The sequence below is a fragment of the Megalops cyprinoides genome, chromosome 1 (genome assembly GCF_013368585.1).
Source record: "Megalops cyprinoides isolate fMegCyp1 chromosome 1, fMegCyp1.pri, whole genome shotgun sequence".
NCBI lineage: Eukaryota > Metazoa > Chordata > Actinopteri > Elopiformes > Megalopidae > Megalops > Megalops cyprinoides.
The window spans coordinates 8,805,938-8,827,623 of NC_050583.1; the positions used below are offsets into that span (position 1 = coordinate 8,805,938).

General features: G+C 42.5%; 1 protein-coding gene across 1 annotated transcript; it reads left to right on the forward strand.

Annotated features, from left to right (window-relative positions):
- The first annotated feature begins 676 nt into the window (after positions 1-676).
- LOC118777238 (complement C3-like) lies at positions 677-21,458 on the forward strand. The gene is made up of 41 exons (XM_036528030.1): positions 677-784; positions 1,920-2,115; positions 2,335-2,503; positions 3,061-3,131; positions 3,260-3,348; positions 3,444-3,526; positions 3,651-3,738; positions 4,309-4,414; positions 4,520-4,640; positions 4,760-4,875; positions 5,180-5,326; positions 5,484-5,693; positions 5,888-6,079; positions 6,304-6,459; positions 6,588-6,714; positions 7,176-7,250; positions 7,795-7,989; positions 8,658-8,775; positions 8,989-9,077; positions 9,582-9,721; positions 9,828-10,043; positions 10,733-10,793; positions 11,040-11,126; positions 11,367-11,570; positions 13,844-13,919; positions 14,181-14,340; positions 14,759-14,842; positions 15,209-15,359; positions 15,803-15,966; positions 16,443-16,601; positions 16,934-16,993; positions 17,596-17,686; positions 17,810-17,858; positions 18,740-18,830; positions 19,080-19,169; positions 19,337-19,442; positions 19,569-19,658; positions 19,748-19,828; positions 19,995-20,078; positions 20,332-20,467; positions 21,152-21,458. The coding sequence occupies exons 1-41, from the start codon at positions 714-716 to the stop codon at positions 21,291-21,293; spliced, it is 4,941 nt and encodes a 1,646-aa protein (XP_036383923.1). The 5' UTR covers positions 677-713; the 3' UTR covers positions 21,294-21,458.
- The last annotated feature ends 228 nt before the right edge of the window (positions 21,459-21,686 follow it).

Here is a 21,686-nt window from a genome sequence, read left to right on the forward strand (position 1 = left end):
AATCCATTCCACAACAGTCTCATTCGTTAATCACTTTTAATGGCTGAGAAGTAAAGTGTGTGTGTCACTCATGCCATGCATGCAGCCTGCATTGTAAATGGGAGGAAAATCTCTGTCTAACATGATGCATTACATAATGCATGACTGTGTGTTTTAAAAAAAGAAAAGAGTGATTTCTGGGAAATGTGTCAGTGTAAAATGCGGGAATGAAGATGGATCCATTGCCAGAGAGTTCTGATAAGAAATACCGTCTGCCAAGGGAGAGCTGGTGCAAATAAACAAGTTGGGTAAACAAAAAGAGTTTTTCTGCTGCTTCACACCTGCAGTGGTTTATTTTTTCTCTCTTATTTGGAATTGTTACTGCTCTTTTATGTCTCAATTTCATTCAGTTTGTATAATTCTCTGCCTTATGGAAATGGATGGACTGCATTGCTTGCAAACCTAATGTGGGAGATCTTATAAACTGCATTCTGCAACCTCTTATCACACTGCACAATCCGCAATTGATTTTTTTCAACTGGAATTGCTGTTTCAGCCATCCCTCTCTTATCTCCTCCCTCTTTCTCAATTCCACTGAAGAGGCGGGCAAGTGGGTGTTTATGTTGGAGTGCTGCCACAGGGTCCAGGAAAGGTGGGGGTAAGGGGCTGAGATGGGGGTATAAAGTGCAGTAGCCAGATATGAGCGGGCACTCGGACCAGACCAGGCAGGCAAGATGCTGGTGGACGTGGTGTGGCTGGCTGTGCTGGCTCTGTCTCTTCCTGCACTGTGTCAGTGTGACCCACTGTGAGTATACCGTATATAGGCATGCTATACCACACATGATCCACTCTAACTATAGTACGTACAGGCATAGACACACTCTTTACACGATCCAGTGTCATTGAACAGTGTCATGTGGTCACTGTCTTTTTGAGACACACATAGGACAGAGTAATCTGACTCTTGCATACCTGCTCAGACACAGTAGAGACATGGAAGAATTGGAGAGGTTCATGGGGCCACATTTGTGTTTTATTGTCAGAACATGATCAGAATAACTGTGATATGTTTGTTTGGCTCTTGACATTGAAGTAGAAAATTCTTTTTTTAAAACTACAAAACAAATTCATTTGGTGGCAGAAACACATATTAAGAACTGTTTTTGAGCTCAAGGCTGCTCATTCAATTTCCAGGGTGGAGCACTGATGTTGAACCTTTTTTGGGAGTTAAGTGATCTGAATTGTTTCATTAAATATCCAGCTGTATGATTAGATACTTTGTAAAATATCTTCTGGATAAGGGCATCTGCCCAATAAATTGTAACAAAAATGAGTGTGAAGGACAATAAAGACAAAATTCAGTAATGTGATGAGCACAGTCAGTCCACTGACATAAAATAAGCAGCAGGACAGAGATGTTGCATTGCATGTATATCAGGTAGTAAAAAAAGAATCGGTGAATTTCTTGGTTTACAGCAGAATGTTGAACAAACAAAGTCTTAATGATCAACTGAGGAGGCCTGAGTGTGTTGTTTGAAACCCCTCTAGTATGGTCTCATTATGGCAAAAGATTTTTAGGGGCTTTGTTGTGTGGATAAATGACTGTACGGTTTCTTAGTACCTATGTGTGTGTGTGTGTGTGTTTTTATTTGGGGAGGGGGGAGGGTTCACTCTAAGACTGATACAACTTTGTGTAAAGCATTTATTCAGGCTTGTTGTGATCTCTGCTGGGTAAGAGCCAATGAACCTCTTCTGAAATCTAGCAGTGTCATGTAAGGTTGGTGGCATATGTTCAACCCTGACGGCAGCTCCCAGTCCCTCTCCCTTCTCCTCTTAGCTCAGGTTCCCTCACCTTTGCCTGTCTCTTCCTTGCTATTCAATCGTTGTCCTATGACTCCAGTCTGTATCACACGGTAAACATACGCATCTCCTCTCTGCAGGTTTGTTTTGACCGCGCCAAACCTGCTGCGGGTGGGCAGCAAGGAGAATGTCTTTGTGGAGGCGCAGGAGTATGCAGGAGGTGACCTCAAAGTGGAAATTATGGTGAAGAACTTTCCAGCAAAAACCCGAGAGATCTTCTCCAAGACTGTGACGCTGACTGCAGCCAACAAATTCCAGGCTCTGCAGGAAATCGAGGTGGGGGTCCATATCTTTCACCAGCGGAGCACAGAGAGGTGTCATTTCCAAATTCACTGACATCATTTCCTCTGCACATCCAGTCATTTCCGGTCCCAACAATGTTGTTTCCTCCCTCATTGAACAACAAATCAAAGAAATGTCCCTTAAACTCAGAACTAATTCCCTAGACTCTTCCCTAGACAGATGTGACAGTGCATCCCTCTGTTTTTATTTCAGATCCCAGATGATGATGATATTTTTGACAAAGAGTCACGACTCCAACAGTTTGTCTACCTGCAAGCAAAGTTTCCCCAGCGTCAGCTGGAGAAAGTCATTCTTCTCTCTTTCCAATCTGGATACATATTTGTGCAGACAGATAAGACCATCTATACCCCAGCGAGCACTGGTACGACTACATGAAGCCTTCTGAGAGAGAGACAGAGAGAGAGGAATATGTGAGAGAGTCTGTATATATTAGGGCTGTCATTGTTAATACATTAATTGGTGAGATTAATATGAAATGAATTATGTTTTTATAATTTCACTATAACAATGTTCAGTTCAGTTCAGCTATCATCAATGATTACCACTATAAAGGAGAAGGAACAAGAAAGGTTTTTTTCTCACTATTACCATTAAAAACAATTTTGCTCTTACAACAGATGCATCATTGGTAAAAAGGTGTGCATACACGAAATTCCACAATGTAATTGAATGACATGTCCTTTTTACTAACTTCATCACCCTTTCAAATTTCTCAATTCACAGAGTTATGGAAATGAACTACTCATAATTGAATATATTATACATATTTACATCTGTCTGAATCTGTCAGTAATGTTTAATGTTGCTTTATCATGATGTTCCTCTCATTCAAATGGCAGTGGTAAAATGGCACCTACATTCAGCCTGTAGAATTCCTTCTGATTACTCAGTTGTATAATCGATTGTTTGGTGTTCTAGTTCGTTACAGGGTCTTTGCCTTGAACCCTGGTCTGGAGCCAGTCACATCTGGTGTTTCTGTGGAAATCATGGTAAAGTTTTACCCTGTATTATTATTCAAATAATTGCACATACACACATTCTGACCGCTTCTGTTCTCTTGTGAGATCATCACATTGGATACCAGAAAAGAAACCAGCTTCTGCCTTTTTCCATCCAGACTCCTGATGGAATCACAATTCAGAAAGACCTTGTTTATCCAGACAATGGGATGAAATCTGGACAGTACCAGCTCCCAGAGATTGTCAGGTTTGTGTTGTGAAAGGTGCAATATGTTGCTCACTTCCCGTGTCTCCTCTCCTACTGCCATGACCCGTCACCTCTGACCTTCTCCTGGTTTACAGTATAGGGACCTGGAAGGTGGTGTCAAGATTCCAACACACCCCACAGAAGAATTTTACAGCTGATTTCGAGGTGAAGGAGTATGGTGAGCCCATGGTCTTCTCCTACTGTGTTTATTCAGCAGTGAGGCCACAGCCTCAGTCAGTTTCCCTCAACAGAATGCAGGGGAAGGTGATGTGGAAATCTTTTTTTCTCTTGGATTCCTCTAGTGTTGCCAAGTTTTGAGGTCAAGATTGTGCCAGAAAAGGCTTTTTTCTACGCTGATGATCCTGCTCTGTCTGTCGACCTAACCGCAAGGTAGGATAACATGATATCATATAATATGATAAAATATGTTGTAGATTAGGCAGGCTGTGCCTGGTTGGCATAAATCCCAAAACAGTGTTTAATGAGAAGTTCCAACTAGAAAGGAAAGCTTGAGGACAAACTTTAAGTTGGATCAAAAAGGTCTAGCATGGTAGTAGCTGGTACTTACAAGCTTTGCTCAAAGGATGATCTGCTATTGGTCAACTTCTGTAAGTGTAGCTGAAAAGCCGTAGGAGAAGTTGTGTACAGAATATCTGATGGCATAATCATAAGAGGAAGAAACAGGAAGAGCAGTAAATTGGCTTTTTTAAGCCAGCTTAATGAGAAGAACAACTGTAAATTCAAGCCATCTTCATCATCTGTAGATTTGCCTTCATATATTTCCTTCCGTTTAAGCAGTGACACTGGGTCTGTGTTAGCCTTTTGTTAAAAGGATTTTGGGGAGTTATTCATGGGTAAGCTGATTTTGGATCTATTTTTGGCAGCAGAAAGTGCCCATAGCTGCTCCCTGTAGTAGATCGGTGCCTGTGGTGAAGACCTTCCCCTTGTCTCATTCTAAAGGTACCTCTATGGGAACGATGTAACAGGGAAGGCATTTGTGGTGTTCGGAGTGCTGACCGAAGAAGGAGAGAAGAAGAGTTTCCCTGCATCTCTGCAGAAAGTGGATGTCAGTGTACTTTTCTGTCTCACCCACACCTCAACATAAGCAAACACCTTATATTGTCCCACTTTCACGGTTGGCCATCTAAAATGGGTTTCATTCTGAATACAGGTCATAGCAGGAAAGGGCAAGGCCATGCTGAGAAAAGAGCATATTCTGAAATCCTTCCCAGACATCAACCAGCTCCTTCAGTTGTCCTTATATGTGTCTGTCAGTGTACTGACAAGCAGCGGTAAGGACTGGGTGTGTGTGCGTGTGCGCACAATACGTGAAACTAGGTGTGAGCTTGTGAACTGCAGTGTAGGTGCATGCTGACTCATCACTGACTGCATGTGTCCCTTCCTCTGGCAGGCAGTGAAATGGTGGAGGCAGAGAAGAGGGGAATCCTGATAGTGACCTCACCCTACAGCATCCACTTCCACAAGACTCCCACCTACTTTAAACCAGGGATGCCATTTGATGTTGTGGTGTGTGTTTAAATGTTTATCTTTTCATTATCAGTATCACTCTTCCATTTGATGAACAATTAAGCATCAACTAGAAAGTATTTGTTATTTACAAGTTTTTGTGAAAACTTTATGTTTCGTGATAAAAGTGCAACACTTTTCATTGATAATCTAAAATCACAAGCAATTATTTTTTCTATGCATTTTAAAAAGTGTTGATGAGCAGAAATATATTTGCTTGGCATACAGCGCAATGGGATTTTCTTCCTGGTGATAATACATCTGCCGTGCTGTTATGATAAGTCCTCTGTTGTGGCTCTGACAGGTTTACGTCACAAACCCAGACGGCACCCCTGCCAATGGCATTGATGTGGAGGTGACACCAGGCTCAGTTTCAGGCAGGACCCAGGAAAACGGGGTCGCCAAGTTAACCATCAACACCCAAGGAGGGCCTAACAGTATGAAAATCACTGTGAGCTCCACTCCCAGCCTTTAAAACTCTGGAATCACACCTTTGATCCTCCCACTCAGATGCAACATGAATTGCATGCATGAAAAATAATAATGGCTACACTACCACATACAATATCATGTACACACTTTAATGTTAGTGATGATTATGTCTCCAGGCGAGGACAAAGGCCCCTGGCATACTTGAGCAGCGGCAGGCTGTAAAGGAGATGACAGCCCAACCATACAAGACACAGGGCGGCTCCAAGAACTATCTGCATATAGGCATCCAGGCAGCTGAGCTGGAGATTGGAGACAACCTGCGCATCAACCTCAACCTGGGGAACAGCCCTGGTGTTCAGGATCAGATCCAGCACTTCACATACCTGGTGTGTACTTGTAACGTTTGGTATATCTGGTGTTCATCTGTGCTTGTAACACTCTGCTACCTATTATGTACTATGTACTTGGTACCACTATATGTACTAGTTTTTAGTGTGTACTTGAAAGGTTGCTGATGTATATCTGTATTTGTTTATACCTGAGAAGATCCTGATGTGTGCTTATGTATGTGCCCAAACAGATAATGAACAAAGGGCAACTTGTCCGTGCAGCAAGGTATGAAAGGCTGAAAGGACAGTCACTGGTGACGATATCGCTTCCAGTAACCAAGGACATGATCCCCTCCTTCCGCTTCGTGGCGTACTACCATGTGGGAACAGAGGTGGTGTCAGACTCTGTCTGGGTGGATGTGAAGGACACATGCATTGGAACGGTAAGGCAAAAACAAATTACAACCTTTAATCAAAACCTGTTATGATCCTGATTGTACTTGTGTAGGTGTGTAGGTGAGTGGTTTTGACAGTCTTGCGGAATTGAAAGTAAGCTGTACATTTCCAGGTGTGAGTTTATGAATGTCATGCTTAGTCAGAGATCAGAGATCCCTGTCCAGAGAATGAGTCACACTGAATCAGAGGTGTTTTTCTTCTCTGCATACAGCTCAAAGTGGTCTCCGCTAGACCAAGGGATATGTATGAGCCTCGTAAGCCCTTCGGCTTGACCATCACCGGTGACCCAGGTGCAAAAGTGGGACTTGTGGCTGTGGACAAAGGAGTTTATGTCCTCAACAGTCAGCATAGATTGACACAAACAAAGGTATGAAAAACTGAGGAATAAAAATTTACTTCCTGCTGTAAGAGTGACAGAGATGAGCTCTCTGCAGCAGTAGCAGAGAGGGTGGGCACTAAGTCCTTTATGTATGAAACATGTGTCTCCACACGTAGATCTGGGATGTCATTGAAAAGCACGACATTGGCTGTACGGCTGGAAGTGGCGCAGACAACATGGCGGTTTTCTATGACACTGGACTGGTGTTTGAATCCAGTCTTGGTGGAACCAAATCCAGAACAGGTATGACTATGTGTTTCATGGGACAAGGTTTTATTGGTCTAATGCAGTGTTTCTCAACCCCCTCCTGGAGTACCCCCTGCCCTGCATGTTTTAGATCTCTCCCTGCTCCAACACAGCTGATTCAAATGATCAACTCGTTATGAACTCCTGAAGCTGCTTAATAACAAACTGATCATTTGAATCAGCTGTGTTGGAACAGGGAGAGATCTAAAACATGCAGGGCAGGGGGTACTCCAGGAGAGGGTCGAGAAACACTGGTCTAATGCAGGAGGTGCACTGTATTATTTGTGTGTCATACAGGAATCTATGCATGCATGATATGTACCATTTGTGGTACATTTGTGCATGTCTATTTCTGTGTGAATATAGGAGCTGATGTTTTTAACTCTCACAGAGCCAAGCTGCAGTGTCATTGCTGCCCTTTGTGACTCTCTCTCTTTCTGTAATGTCTGTGACTCCAGACCCCCAATGCCCTGCTCGCCCTAAGGCTCGCAGACGGCGCTCACTCTCACTGATCGACCTGAAAACGTCACTAGGTAAGAGAACCCTTTCACTGCACCTGGGGAAATCTCTGTCTCTCTCAGTCTCTGAGGAGTTACAGGGTTACACTATGCATCTGTTTTTCACAAATGAATACATGCTTAACCATGGGATGAAAAATGTTATATAATATACAGAATATTCTGTATTTTGCTTATTTCAAAACAATGAATATGCCATAATTTACCAATGTTTCAGCACTGCCACTGGGCTCCTAACTGAAAGTTTAAATAAAAGCTGCTGTCATCCTCTCGGGGAGGGGTTGCTGTTGTTGGAGGAGTGTTGGGATGGCAGTGTAGAACAGTGGTAAGGAGCAGGGCTCATAACTGACAGTTTGCTGTTTCGATTCCCTGCTACGGCACTGCTACTGTACTCTTGGGCAAGGTAATTAAGCTACACTTGCCTCAGTAAATATCCAAGTATCCATGGATAACATGTAAAATGTAAAAATGTAATCTATGTAAGTCACCCTGCAAAAGAGGATCTGCTAAATGACAATTTTGTAATGTAACGTAATGAATCTCTCACCCTCTCACGCAGCAAGTAATTACTCTGGGTTGGCGAAGCAGTGTTGTCAGGATGGAATGGTGGAGAGTCTGATGGGCTACACGTGTGAGCGGCGCTCCCAGTTCATCATCGATGGAGAAGAGTGCGTGAAAGCCTTCCTGCACTGCTGTTCAGAGGTGGACCAGAAACACGACGAGGCCAGAAAAGAGCAGCTGGCCCTGGCACGCAGTAAGGCCCGCTGTCATCCTCTCGGGGAGGGGTTGCTGTTGTTGGAGGAGGAGTCTGCATTTGATAGATATAATATACGAGACCACACACCACTACATCTGATGTGTTTAAAGATCATATTAATTACGCCATCTTGACATGACTAACACAAACACAGTTGTCTAGATGTTCTCTGGTCGTATATTTAGTGGATTATTCCTGTAAATTATGGTCAACTAGCCAGCACTGCCTGGTGTTATTTTTGATAAGATGTCCAGCCATATAGTTCTGTTTCTAAAAAATTGTGCTTGTGATGGACAGAGAACCATGTAGAGTCTAATGGTGTAGTGTAGTAGTAATCATGATGATTGGTTATGAGTACAGGTCATAACTGAAAGCTTGCTGGTTTGGTTCCCTGTAGGGTCACTGCCGTTGTGCTCTTGGGCAAAATACTTAAATCAAAAATACTGCCTCAGTAAATATCCAGCTGTATAATGGATAATATGTAAAATTGTAACATATGTAACTCACTCAAGATAAGAGTATCTGCTAAACAACAATAATGTAAAGTAATGAAGGTGAATGGCTGAGATAAAATCCAGTAGCTCATTTCCAAGTCTGAGGTTCCTTGAGTTTGTTTCAGCTGTCTCAGCCGATACTGGCTTGTCTCTCTATCTTTCCACACATAGGTGACGAAGTGGATGACTACATCAGCAGTGATGACATTGTGTCCCGCACGCAGTTCCCTGAGAGCTGGCTATGGGAGGAGGAGACACTGCCGCAGTGCCCTCCAGACAGGAGAGATTGGTAAGAGGTGCCTGATGCACACTGGTACACTTGTCTCCAGTATCTGGATGAATCGATAAAAAACTTCCTCACACCTTCTGCATCCGACTCTTAAATCATCTGTATGTGTCATTCACTCAAAGTGTAATTCAGATGATCCACATGCCAGTGTATGGAAAAGTTTTGCCCATGCATTGTAACAACCTGATCTGTCTCTCTTCCATCATATTCCAGTGTATCTACGTCAGTGACAAAGAACAGCTTCCTGAAGGACTCAATCACCACCTGGGAAATCACTGCTATCAGCCTGTCCAAAACTCATGGTATGAAACATGTGTGTCTCTCTCTCTCCCTCTCTCTCTGTATTTCTCTATCTGCTCTGAAGCTGTAGACCCCTTGTATCTACTAGTTTAACTGATGATTAAGTTTCACTAAAACAATGAGATAGATAGAGACAGGTTTACTTCACACCTAAAATTTTGGTCTTTAATGATCATTTTCAGTGATGGACAGAGCATTGTTTTGGATACGAGTCAATATGCATGCAAATCCTATTTATTTTTTTAATTTTATGTATTGGGGACAACTAAAATGAGATCTGTCTTTCTTATTGCATAATATTTGATGTGAATCAATGGCTCAAGCCATGCAGCATTAAATATCAGTCATGGACAAGCTGTGGCCACAGAGCAGAACTTGCTGAAATTGCTGAATAAGAGGATAACACACAGTGGAACAGCAGAATATGCAGCAAACCAGGAGAACACAGTGCTGAATAGGACAACATGCTGCAGTTGTTATTGCTCAGTGTGACTCTCTGTCTGCAGGAATCTGTGTGGCAGATCCCCTTGAGATGAAGGTGAGGAAAGACTTCTTCCTCGACCTGAAGCTGCCTTACGCTGCAGTACGAAACGAGCAGTTGGAAATCAAAGCTGTTCTTTACAACTACCTTGATGAGAAAATAACGGTGAGCTGTGCTTGTAGCCCTGCCTCGTGTTCTGATACAGTCTGGAGAAGGGTAGCATGTCCATGTTGTTAGCATAGGACTCATGCGTGACCCTCCCCTAACACAGGTTCGGGTGGAGCTGATGGAGACAGAGGAGGTGTGCAGTGCAGCCAGCAGGAAGCGGAAATATCGCATGGATAGTATTGAAATGGACCCCATGTCCTCACGCGCGGTCCCCTTTGTCATCATCCCTATGGCCCTGGGACAGCACTCCATTGAGGTCAAGGCTGCTGTCTTTGACTCCAGTCTCACTGATGGGGTCAAAAAGGACCTTCGTGTGGTGGTGAGTGCATAATTTACCCATCACTCATCACTCTACACCCTCCTCGTACTAACCTCCACCCTTCACTCCACCACCAATCTCCTTCTACCCTCCACCCATCTCCCGTGTGCTTTCATTTCTCTTTTTCCCATCTCCCTCTGGCCTCCACCAATCACCTTTCACCTACCACTCATTTCCCACCATCTTCCATCCATCACCCTGCATCTTTTACCCATCATCCTTCACTGGAGATATTAGAATCCTGCAGCGCTGAAAGTGGAAGCATCCAGGTCCAGTCCTGTGGGTGCATTTAATCAGGGCTGTGGTCAGCACCAGTTATGTTTATGACCAATGTCATAACCTTGCTTTAAAGGAGATATGTTTTAATGTGTTATATGTTTAAAATTTTGTAACATTTTCTAAAATTCCTTAACATCATATTAATGGAAGCATACTAATGACTATGTTTCCAGTTTGTGTATCAGGGGTATCATGTTACAAATATAACAAATTTTGCCTTTTGAATGAATTCATTGTAAAACTCTTAATATGAAATTTGCTGTTATTCATGTTTGTCATAATACAAGGACATACTCCTTGAATTACTGTAGTTTACTGAGAAATAATATTTACACATGGTCATTAGTTGATTTAGACCAAAGCAAGTAACAGTTGCTGCTTGATCCATGTGTTTTTACTCTCTCTCACAGGCTGAAGGAATGAAAACAGAAAAGGAAATTGTAACTGTGGTTCTGAAACCAGCTGACCATGGTGAGTTTCTGACAATGTCAAACCACTGTGTTCTCAGGGTCTTCTTGGACATGCTATAAGTGTTATTCATTTAACATGTGGGTTCTATGGATACCTACCGTATATGAAGGGTTGGAGCTCATGCCACTGTCTCTTCCGCAGATTGAGCTCATTTCACCCACCCCTAAACAAACATTTTGTTTATCCTGGTTTTCCTCTTTGCAAGACGTAATGTACGCGAGTGATGCTTTCCTATTCTCCCATCAGGTGGTGTCCAGACACAGAAGATTGAACATACAAAGGTGACCAACCAGGTGCCAGGCTCACCTTCGCAGACTTACATCAGCGTGACAGGTAAGGCATCATCTCACGTTCTGGAAGCATTTGCTCATTTTCAGCTGTTGTGCATTCTGCTGAATGTAGACAGGTGTTTTTCTTGGTAGGGGAAGGGGTGAGGGTGGAATGGCATATTATTGTTTTTCTGTGAGTGCTAGCTGCAAAATCGAATTGATTCCAAGCTGTGACTGTGACTATGGACGTATACAGAACGATGTCAGTGCAGCCCTGACTGCACCATCTGCTTTGCCTGCGCAGGAGAGCCGCTGGGTGTGACCGTTCAAGGGGCCATCAGCGGCGACCCCATGGGCAGCCTCATAAGGCAGCCCGGGGGCTGCGGCGAGCAGAACATGATTAAAATGACCAGCCCTGTCATCGCCACACACTACCTGGACAAAACCAACCAGTGGGACAGAGTTGGGGTAGACCGCCGTGCTGAAGCCATCAAATACGTCCAAATGGGTAAGAGGCAACAGATTCATCAGAGTCAGTATCTTATAGTATATTAAATTTAGCAAGAACAGTATGAGTAAAGGACTTCAAAAATAATTTTGAAGTCCTTGTGATTACAATTGTAATGGATAAATATAGGCGGTTTTTATTGCTAATTCCATTGCCAAAACAGGTTAGGTACTCAGTTGTAATATATTTTATATTCATTTTCACATACAAGCTGATTCAGACTTAAGGACGCTGAGCGTTTTTTCTTTTTTTTGCCATGCCTAACTGACATGTTTTTCAGTTTTTGGGTTTCAGACTTACGCACATGAGGATGTCTAAAAATGGGTGGTATAAAGTTGTGTGCTGTGAATGAATGTATGAAGTGAATATATAGCCCTAGGAACCCACACTTTCCTGCCTAGAGCCTGGCAGATTTTCTCATGGAGTTATTAGTCCTCAATGCAGAATGCAGTCACAAGACACGCTATTTAATCAGGTTGAACAGGTACTTCTGAGAAAATAACTGGCATTGAGAGGAGCCTTTTCAATACTTCAGCATAAAATGGTACAAGTCAGATGTCAGTGTCAAACATTTTTATTTTAGAAAGGCAAAAAAAAAAAGAATTTTCACATTATTCCTCGGGTAGTGTTAGATCAAGAATGCAACATTGAAAAAAGTAATTTAGCTGTAAGGACTATAATATTTGAACATATTGTTGAATTATCATATAAAATTCTCGTTTTAAAAATGAAGTGTGCAGGAATTTGATGAAGGCACTGGTGTGCCATAGCATCTCAAACTGATTGAAACATTGATGGACAGGTGATTGCCTGTGATCTGAAGTAGTTAGTTAGCTGTTCAGCCTGCTTGCTTGCTAGCTAGCTTACTCGGACAATTTTGTCACTTCTGTCTTGGAACTGTGTGCTTTTCCGTTTGCAGCTGTATTTATACAGTAATGTTGTTATGAATGCTATAATAATATCAGTAAATGGCACAACTCACACAGCCTAAAGAGACATCTGATGCTGGAAGTGGAAAGTGTTTCTATACCACTGAAGGATGAATAGCTAGCCACACAAAATATTGCCACTGCTGTTGGCCAAAGAACCGCCATAAATCGTTGTTTTATCCAACTGAAAATGCTGGCAACATTGTCTGTCATCACCACACCATCTAACCAAGGCTGTGGATTCATTCCTGCCTCACTCTCATGCTGTGTGTGAGCTGTACCTCAATTGTCTCCACAACCTTTGCCATTGCTGCAGACAGGAGACTAATATTTTTCTCCCCACACTGCTAGCTAGCTAGGTAGCTAACTGACAAAGAAGCTAAAGACACTTCCCAAGCATTCCAACTGTGGCAGTTACAGTGTTTCATAGTAATGTTCCCTGTCTGGAAATGGCTACCGTTTAAATATCACAGAATGTTCGTTGGCAAACAGAGAAACAACTGAAGAGGCTTGCCAGTCTGCCCTTTCTAATAAGTACAGCGAGTTACCATGAAAGTATTTCCTTTTGTATTTGTTAGCTAGCCATTTAGTTCAGAGAAAACCTGAGATCTTTAAACCTTACCTCAACAATGTCATAACATGTATGGGACACATGGCAATTTGTTCCTACACCATATAACAAGGGACATTCTTCACAGGTATGTATGTATATGTGTGCATGCACATATGACCAATGAACTATTAGGGTAGCCATCTGATGACTATTGTTATTGAACATTCATTATTCAATTGAGTCTATGCCTCCACTGAGACTATTAATGGGAATATTAATGTCATCTTTAAAGAGAGTAAACCCTCAGCATTTCATTGAGACAATAATGCAGCGTTATCAAATGAGGTGTAATGATTCAAATGTAAAATTCAATGTATGTCAAATACAAACCCAGAGTTTTCTGGGTTTATTTTCATTGGATATTGCCTGTCTACTTACTAACAGTGTTGTCCTTACACTTGATAGCCACTGCGTCGCACAACTTAATCAACCTTTTTCTGCGCAGAAGGGTTGCAGAGTCAGAGTAAGGTGTCACATCAGAATTGAAAAGTAATGAGACGCACCCTTATTTCGAGCAAAACACCCTTACTCCGCCCAGCCACATATCTCCCACATAGGCGTTTAAGCAGCCCAGGTCTGAATTCACCTGGTATTAAGAGAGGTGCGAAACTCTCCACAGAAGCACTTAAGTGGTTTATGAATGCTAAATTGAAATCTGAATTGGCTCCATTAGTTTTCTCTCACTCAAATGAAGAATTTGTTTTGTTGTCTCCTTCCTTTCCTATATTCAGGGTACACTCAACAGCTGGCATATCGCAAAACTGATGGCTCTTACGGTGCTTGGATCCATACAAAATCCAGCTCCTGGTGAGCCCCTTCCTATCACTCTTCTCCAGTTTAACACTGCCTCCCCATCACCCAGGACACCGAAGCACCATTTCAGCAGCAAGGCTTTCAAAATCCATCAACACGTTTGATTAACAGAGGCGTAAAATTAGAAGACGGACCATTCAACTACAAGAAGTTTATTTTTGCTTCATTTCTGTGATTCAGCTTGAGTCGAAGGTGTGACATTTTGCTGAGTTGCAGAGCTTTTAAATAATAAAGACTCGTTTTTCCTTACCACAGGCTGACAGCATATGTAGCCAAAGTGTTCAGCATGGCATACAGTCTTGTCAGCATCCAGGAGGATGTGATCTGTGGCGCCCTCAAGTGGCTGGTCCTGAATGCACAGCAGCCAGATGGCACTTTCAAAGAGTATGCCCCAGTTTCGAGTGGACAAATGGTGGTATGTCATTGCAAGGCCATTCCAGAAGGGCTTTTCCCACCACTTCCTCAACTTGTGTTAGCTTATATTCAGTTTTTGGTGCAGGAGGAAACAGTAAACTATAAAGCATTGAGGCATTGATTACATCTGATCTTTTGCTAGTGTATCAACACTCATGAAAACTTTACTTGCAAAACATACTTTGAATACTGTGAGTAGCAGGTAGTGTCAAAGTGAAAACAATGGGTAAATTGATTTGTTAAATTAGTAATTGATTCATCAATTGGTTAATCACACAGTCTCAGTCTGCTTAAGTGAGGTAAATGTAAATATCCCTGAGTAAAGTCACAACCATGGACACAAACAGTGCAGTATCACTCATGTAATGGACAGTAATGGAGAGCACAGACTTGCATGCAGTTTGTGTTTTTGCCCACAGGGTGGTGAGGCCGACGCGTCCATGACTGCGTTCGTCCTGATTGCAATGCTGGAGTCACGTGCCATCTGTGTGGAGAGAGTAAATGTGAGTGAATCAACCCTCTGCATGTAAAAATCCCACAGGCAATCAGGTCATATCACATCTAATGACACACAAGCAAACACATTACATCACATCTAACAGTCAAACTAGGAACTGTCACATCAACTAACATCACAACTGAATCAACAGACACATCATATGTCACATCCCACAGATGAGAGCTCTTGTCCTGTCTCTCCCTTTTACCTGCAGAGCCCTGTTTCTGCACAAATTAAAGGAAAGTCAGCATATAATTTATAAATGAACTGTACCACAAATCTCTCCAAAGCATACAGATTTCTCTGTTTTGACATCAATGTCAGACAGGTTTAGCATGTTATCATTGTAATTTCTGTGCTATGACTCCAGAGCCTGCCTGACAGCATAAAGAAAGCCAGAGAGTTCCTGTCTCGCAGAATCCACACCCTGACCAACCCCTACGCCGTGGCCATGACCTCCTACGCTCTGGCCCTCGAGGGAAAGCACCAGCTGCCCACCCTGCTCCGCTTCGCATCCGCTGGTGAGCTGACACACGCAGTGTGCCAATAATGTGCAACGCCCTCACAAGGCTTCACTCATGTCCATTGTTACCTGGAGTACCCAGGTCTTATTCTAGGATAGAATTAATGCTCCTTCTTATGAGTGTCAGAGTAGAAGGTATTTTTTTTATCCACAGAGGATCCATATGTCCAAACTACATGATCTCCTATCTCCTACAATTGATCCCCTGCACAACTGTGTCAAGTGACAATAAAGTGATTTGATTTGATCTCCAAAGATGACAAGTTCTCTAAGACCTTGAGTCCAGTGAACCCAAACCATTTAGACATTCCTGGACTTGTTCCAGACGCTTGTGACTCAGCGTCTTATAATTTCATTTAGCCAGATAGACACATTGACTGAAGGACACTCTGTGCCTGATTAACCCCTGTATGGTTCATATGTCTCCATCTGCCATTACAGACAAAACGCATTGGCCAGTCCCTGGAGGTAACCTGTTCACCCTGGAGGCCACAGGCTATGCTCTGATGGCTCTGGTCAAGGCCAAGGAGTTTGACCAGGCTGGTCGTGTGGTGAAATGGTTGACTGAGCAGAGGTTCCATGGTGGAGGCCATGGGTCCACCCAGGTATGTGTGATTTGTGGGCTGCAGGAGCTACATGTTCAGTTCATCAGACAGGATTATGACAAAAATTCCTCCTCTTCTCTCTTCTCTATAGCTGACAGCTCAAAAATTCTTCAGCCTTTCAAGATTAATCCTACAATATCTGCTGATAATGTTCATATGGCTTTGTGTTAGGGCATTGTGCTGCACAAAATTTTATTAAGATCAGATCTTGAAATTCATCCTATTAACTAATCCTATTCACTGTGTTCACTTTGGCTGTTCAGTGGGTCCACTCAGACTTCTATTCAGCATGAGACCTTAAAACACAATTTATCAATTAAAACACCCTTCAGACGGTGTGAAGAGATCAAAGACACATTCTATCATTTAAACCACCCATAGGACAGTTCTGTTTGGAAACTATGGCAACAGGAGAGTCCTACAGCCAATCAGGTCTTGGAGCAAGCCTCACTGTAGTCCCCTGTTGTTCCCTTTAGGCCACCATCGTAGTCTTCCAGGCTGTGGCTGAGTACATGATGGAAGTGTCCGACGTGCAGGAAATCGACTTACAAGTGAGCCTTGACATCAGTGGTCGTTCCAGACCTGTCAAGTGGACTTTCAACAAAGAGAACGCCTATGTGACTCGCTCGGAGAAGGTGAGCCAGACAGAGTCAGACTGAATGCATGACTACGCATGACATGTTAGGTCATGCACAGTCACGCCCGCTTGCCAATAATTAGATGAGGTGCCCCATGACTTCTGGTAGAATAGTCTACATGAGAGAATGAGAGTAAGAATGACAGCGAGAGAAAGACAGAATGAGACCATGAAAAGAACTAATGAAGGAAGGATCAAAAGAAAAGCAGTAAGTGAGAGAAAGAATAAGAAAAGGAGACATCGGTCAAGGACTCCAACATCCTGTAATCTTGTGAAATGGAAAGCCAGAACCTCAGATCATTAAGAGAAACCTGTATCTTTTGTTAACAGACTCGGGTTGACCAAGATCTGCAAGTCACTGCCAAAGGAACTGGCCAGGGGACCATGTCCGTGAGTACTCTGTCTCCTCAGGGTTTAAGCATGGAGTTTGTCTGTTATCCCTAATAATATGCAAATATGCATATGCTTCAGTTTTAAATAAAATCTGTGTACTTTTTTGTGATAGTGGAATTTAAAATGCAATGGTCCACATATTCAAAAGGATGAGTAATTCCATGGGAAAATGATGAATTTTGAATTCTGAAATATTCTATGGGCTCAATCGTTTTGTCTTTTATCTATTCCACTTGGATGGACTGTTTCTGTGCACAGTTGGTCTAAAGTCATTACAATGTCAAGCAATACAGAACAGTTGATTATGGGCTTGAGATCAAGGGCCTACAGACCTGAATCCCATGAGGAGCACTGCTGTCATGCTACTGAAGAAGATACTTCACCTGAATGTTGAAAATAAAAGCAAAAGGGACTTCTCTTAGCCAACATGTAGGAGTAAGGTGCAGCTAAAGATAAGCATCACTAAGCAAAAGCCAAACATGTATTTAATACAAGTGTAAAATGCTGGCTGTGTACAAACCCCTCTAATAAACAAATGCATATGATGTGATGACATTACATTAGCTTGGGAATTTATCAGCCTGATGGTTGTGTTACAGGTGATGACCTTATACCACGCTTTGCCAGAAGACAAGGACACAGACTGCAAGAACTTTGACCTGCAGGTTAAGATAGAGAAACAGCCAGAAGGTACAGTTTATTGGGCATTGAAGCAGAACTGTTTTGACAAAATAAATGTGGATCCTGTGTTGAAAGGGAAAATGGACATCAGTGCTGATGGTTTTTTTTTTTTTTCATTTTTGTGTTTTGCAGTTGGTGATGAGAACGCACTGGAAACATACAAGATGACAATTGAGATGACGTAAGCACCATCACATACTTCTAAAGAAACCTTCATATCACGTGTAGTTTGATTTTTCATCTCCATATACAGCTGTTGAAGTGTTTGCTGCACATAAATCCTCTGACCCATTCTTCACGGAGTGAGGTTTTTCAGAGCAAAGGTGCACTATGATGAACTTTCAAGAATGTGTGAAACATACAAAATCATTTCAATGCATAGTAATGCTTTGGACATTTATTTGGACCACCTCTAATTAAGTATATTTTCCTGTTGTTTTCGGATCAAAGTTGAATACTTGTAATGACTTTCCAGCCTAGTCTATGGTACTGACAAGACAATGAGTATATTGTGTACAAGGACGTTCTGGGTCTGAAACAGTCTGCAAGGGTGGAAATGTCAGTGGTCTGACTGAATACGTTTACAAATGACATGTTCAATTGCACAGAACTAAGTTGTACAGACTAAGCTCTTCAGAGCTCAGCATGTAGAAAAAACCTCTTCGATTCACACTCAGCCCTGAACCAGCAGATATACAAATGAAGCTCCTAAGGAATTATATGGTCTTTGGAGGAAAAAAAAACTAAATCTAGCAGAACATACTGGAACCCAAAAATACGTATAGTGTAGCGGGTAAAGAGATGGGATTGCAAACTGTATTTTTAATTCAACAGAGCAAGGAACTTCAGACACATTGTTGTACTGCACTGAATATGTGGATAATATTCTTTAATCCAAGCCTTATTTAGCCACGCTTAGCTGTTTTTTGATCTCTGGAAAAAGGTATTCAGTTTTTCAAATACCCATGTAGACTTAAATGTTCATAGACGACCATTAATTTTCATTTCTGTTTTTTGTTAACCCAAAGCCCATTTCACCACTCATTCCTGTGCATTTCCCAGGTACCTGTCTCCAGAGAGAGATGCCACCATGTCTATACTGGATATTACCATGCTCACAGGATTCATTGCAGACAAGAAAGATCTCGAAAGGGTGAGAAATAAAACGGAGATTATCACTGTGGACTGTGACACTCTTCAACCACTGAGATAAAATCCCCCCTGCAGTCTGTCACCTCAGTGATTCTGAATTCACTGAGATTGACTTAGTGTTTATTAGTTCATTCACATCACATTGGTGTAGAGTAAGAGTTTAGAGTCATTACATGAACCTTTGTGGTCTTTTGGCACACTGAGCGACTGTCTCTTCTCGTGTGTCTCTGCCTCATGTTCACTCCATCAGTTAACCTCTGGAAGAGACCGGTACGTCCAGAAGATTGAGACAGACAAACAGCTGTCTGACAAGGGCTCCCTCATTTTCTACTTGGATAAGGTATGGACACATTTTCCTTAATACAGAAAACACTTACTGTTGGCCTGCAAGCCTGGTAACTTGGCACCCAGCTTGGTTGTGAGGCATAGCAATGTATACACAATGTCTCCATACCTCTTCTTTGTCTCCCTTTCATTTCCCTCTGTCTCTCCCTCCCTTTAAATCAGGTTTCTCACAAGCTGTCTGACAAAGTGGTCTTCAGGGTACACAAGATGACCGAAGTGGGGCTGCTTCAACCAGCTGCTGTCACCCTGTACGAGTACTATGCTATGGGTGAGCTCCAGTCTTCTCCACTGTTTCAGAGGCCTTATCACAGTAAAGGCAAACACAGCACCCACACATGGCTCTGGCCATGTCATATGCAAAGAGATTGAGGAAATAAAATCACTGTTCTTGCAGAAAACCGCTGCATGAAGTTTTACCACCCGCAGAAGAAAGGTGGAGCCCTGAACAGGATCTGCCATGAGGAGGTGTGCCGGTGTGCGGAAGGTATGGCACATGCATGTGCTAGCAGGAAGTGATGTCACAAAGAAAGCATGTTGGCTCTTTCCTCACTTCAATTCCTTTCCTCCCCACAGAGAACTGCAGTTACCAGAGGAAACAGAAAGCTGAAGATTTGGACCGTGTGACATCAGCCTGTGAAGCTGGCATGGACTATGGTACTGTCATCAGCGGGTAAACCGTATCTGGAACTGTGGCTTTTTAACCACTTGTTCTCATGCCTTATGATTGCTGTATTACTGACAGAAAAATGAAGTGTTTCTTTCAAATTCAAAAGAAAACAATTTGTGTAGTGTGCATACTGACCGTGTCTGTGTTCTGCAGCTTACAAAGCCAAAGTGCTTCACGCTGACCTGACTCCAACTTTAGACCGCTTCACAATTCGGGTAGAGGAAGTCATCAAAGAAGGTAACATCTTGCTACCCTTGGTATTTGTATTTACCAAACTTTCTGATGTCATTTAATGAGCTTTGGGTGTGCGTATGTGTTTTTCCTGCATGTTCTGCATCAAAAACCAAAAGTTCATTCACAGGGTTTAAGAGACGATGGGGCATTTGATGGGTGAAATGAACTGCGGTCCTTCTAACACTGCAGTATATTCATTGGAGGAGGAGAATAACTGGACTGTTTCATGTGGTAAAATGTCTCTGTCTTCCTGCAGGCACTGACACTGGTGTGGGTGGGAAAGAGCGCATATTTATGGCCCATCCCTACTGCAGAGAGGCAATAGATCTGACAGAAGGAAAGACCTACCTGATCATGGGCAAATCTGACGACCTCATCAAAGGAAAGGACAGGTGAGTCTTAGACTGCTTCTGACTTGCACTGCTGCAGTCAGTCAGGAGAGGGCGCCAGCGAGCTGGGGTAGAAACATTGTGATTCTCTCTGCTGTGTTCACTAAGATTTTTTAAAAATGTAAAAGGGTGCTGTAAGTATCAGTTGGCTGTATACATGTATACTAACTGTATTTGTGCACATGAAGCATGTGTATAAGTACTGTGCAAACAAAACATAAATACACTAATACACACAGAAAACCATGCACAAAATATACTGAAGGCATAATAGACGCATATACTCAGGTGCATGTTATAAACATGCAATATGCACATGCACGTATACCATGAATGTACACACTCACTTTATACAAAGCATACATGTGGTGTATGTTTGCCTAATTTGATGTATGTTACATTACATTACTTGCATTTAGCAGACACTCTTACCCAGAGCGACTTCCAACACAATAGAACATAAGTGTATCAATTCAAGTTAAATGAGGAACAGTGTCAGACCAGGCTAACAGCACTCACAGACCAGTGAGTGTGAGCATAACGCCATTCAAGCCCTACCACACGTTAACTTGTGCAGCCTGACACACTGTATGTGTAAAGTGTGTCTACTGTATTCATTAACATGGTGTGGTTATGTGTGTGTATATGTGTTTACAAGATGCTGTGTGTTTATATGCATGTTTGCAGGTTGCTGTACATGCTGGGTGGAGGCACCTGGATTGAGTACTGGCCCACGGAGGCAGAGTGCCAGGAACCTCAGTACCGTGATACCTGTGTTGGCATCACCACTGCCGCTGCAGATCTCCAAACCTTCGGATGTCCCACCTAAACTCGTTTCAACGTGCTCACTCTGTTTTTTTATTATCGATATTATTAGTTTTTACCAAAGAAATGTATGTGCCCTAAATGTGTATTGGATTTGCGGTGACATTCTGAATTTGACATCCCCTCTCCAGAGTGCAAAATGAGGTGAATAAAAGGATGTAACACAGAACTCCCCACGTTTGTGATTTTGACTTGATTTCAAACATACAGACCTGGAAAAACTCAACTCTGCAGCTTTTTCTAATGTCTCAAGATGGCCTCCAATTGCAGGGCTACCATTTGAGCCAAAGCTCTGGGCCATGAATCTTCAAACAGAAATTTTGTTCTTGGTGACCTCCTTAAGACAGTGTTTATGACCAGGAGTCACATGACACCATGTCACATCAGAAGCTGCTGG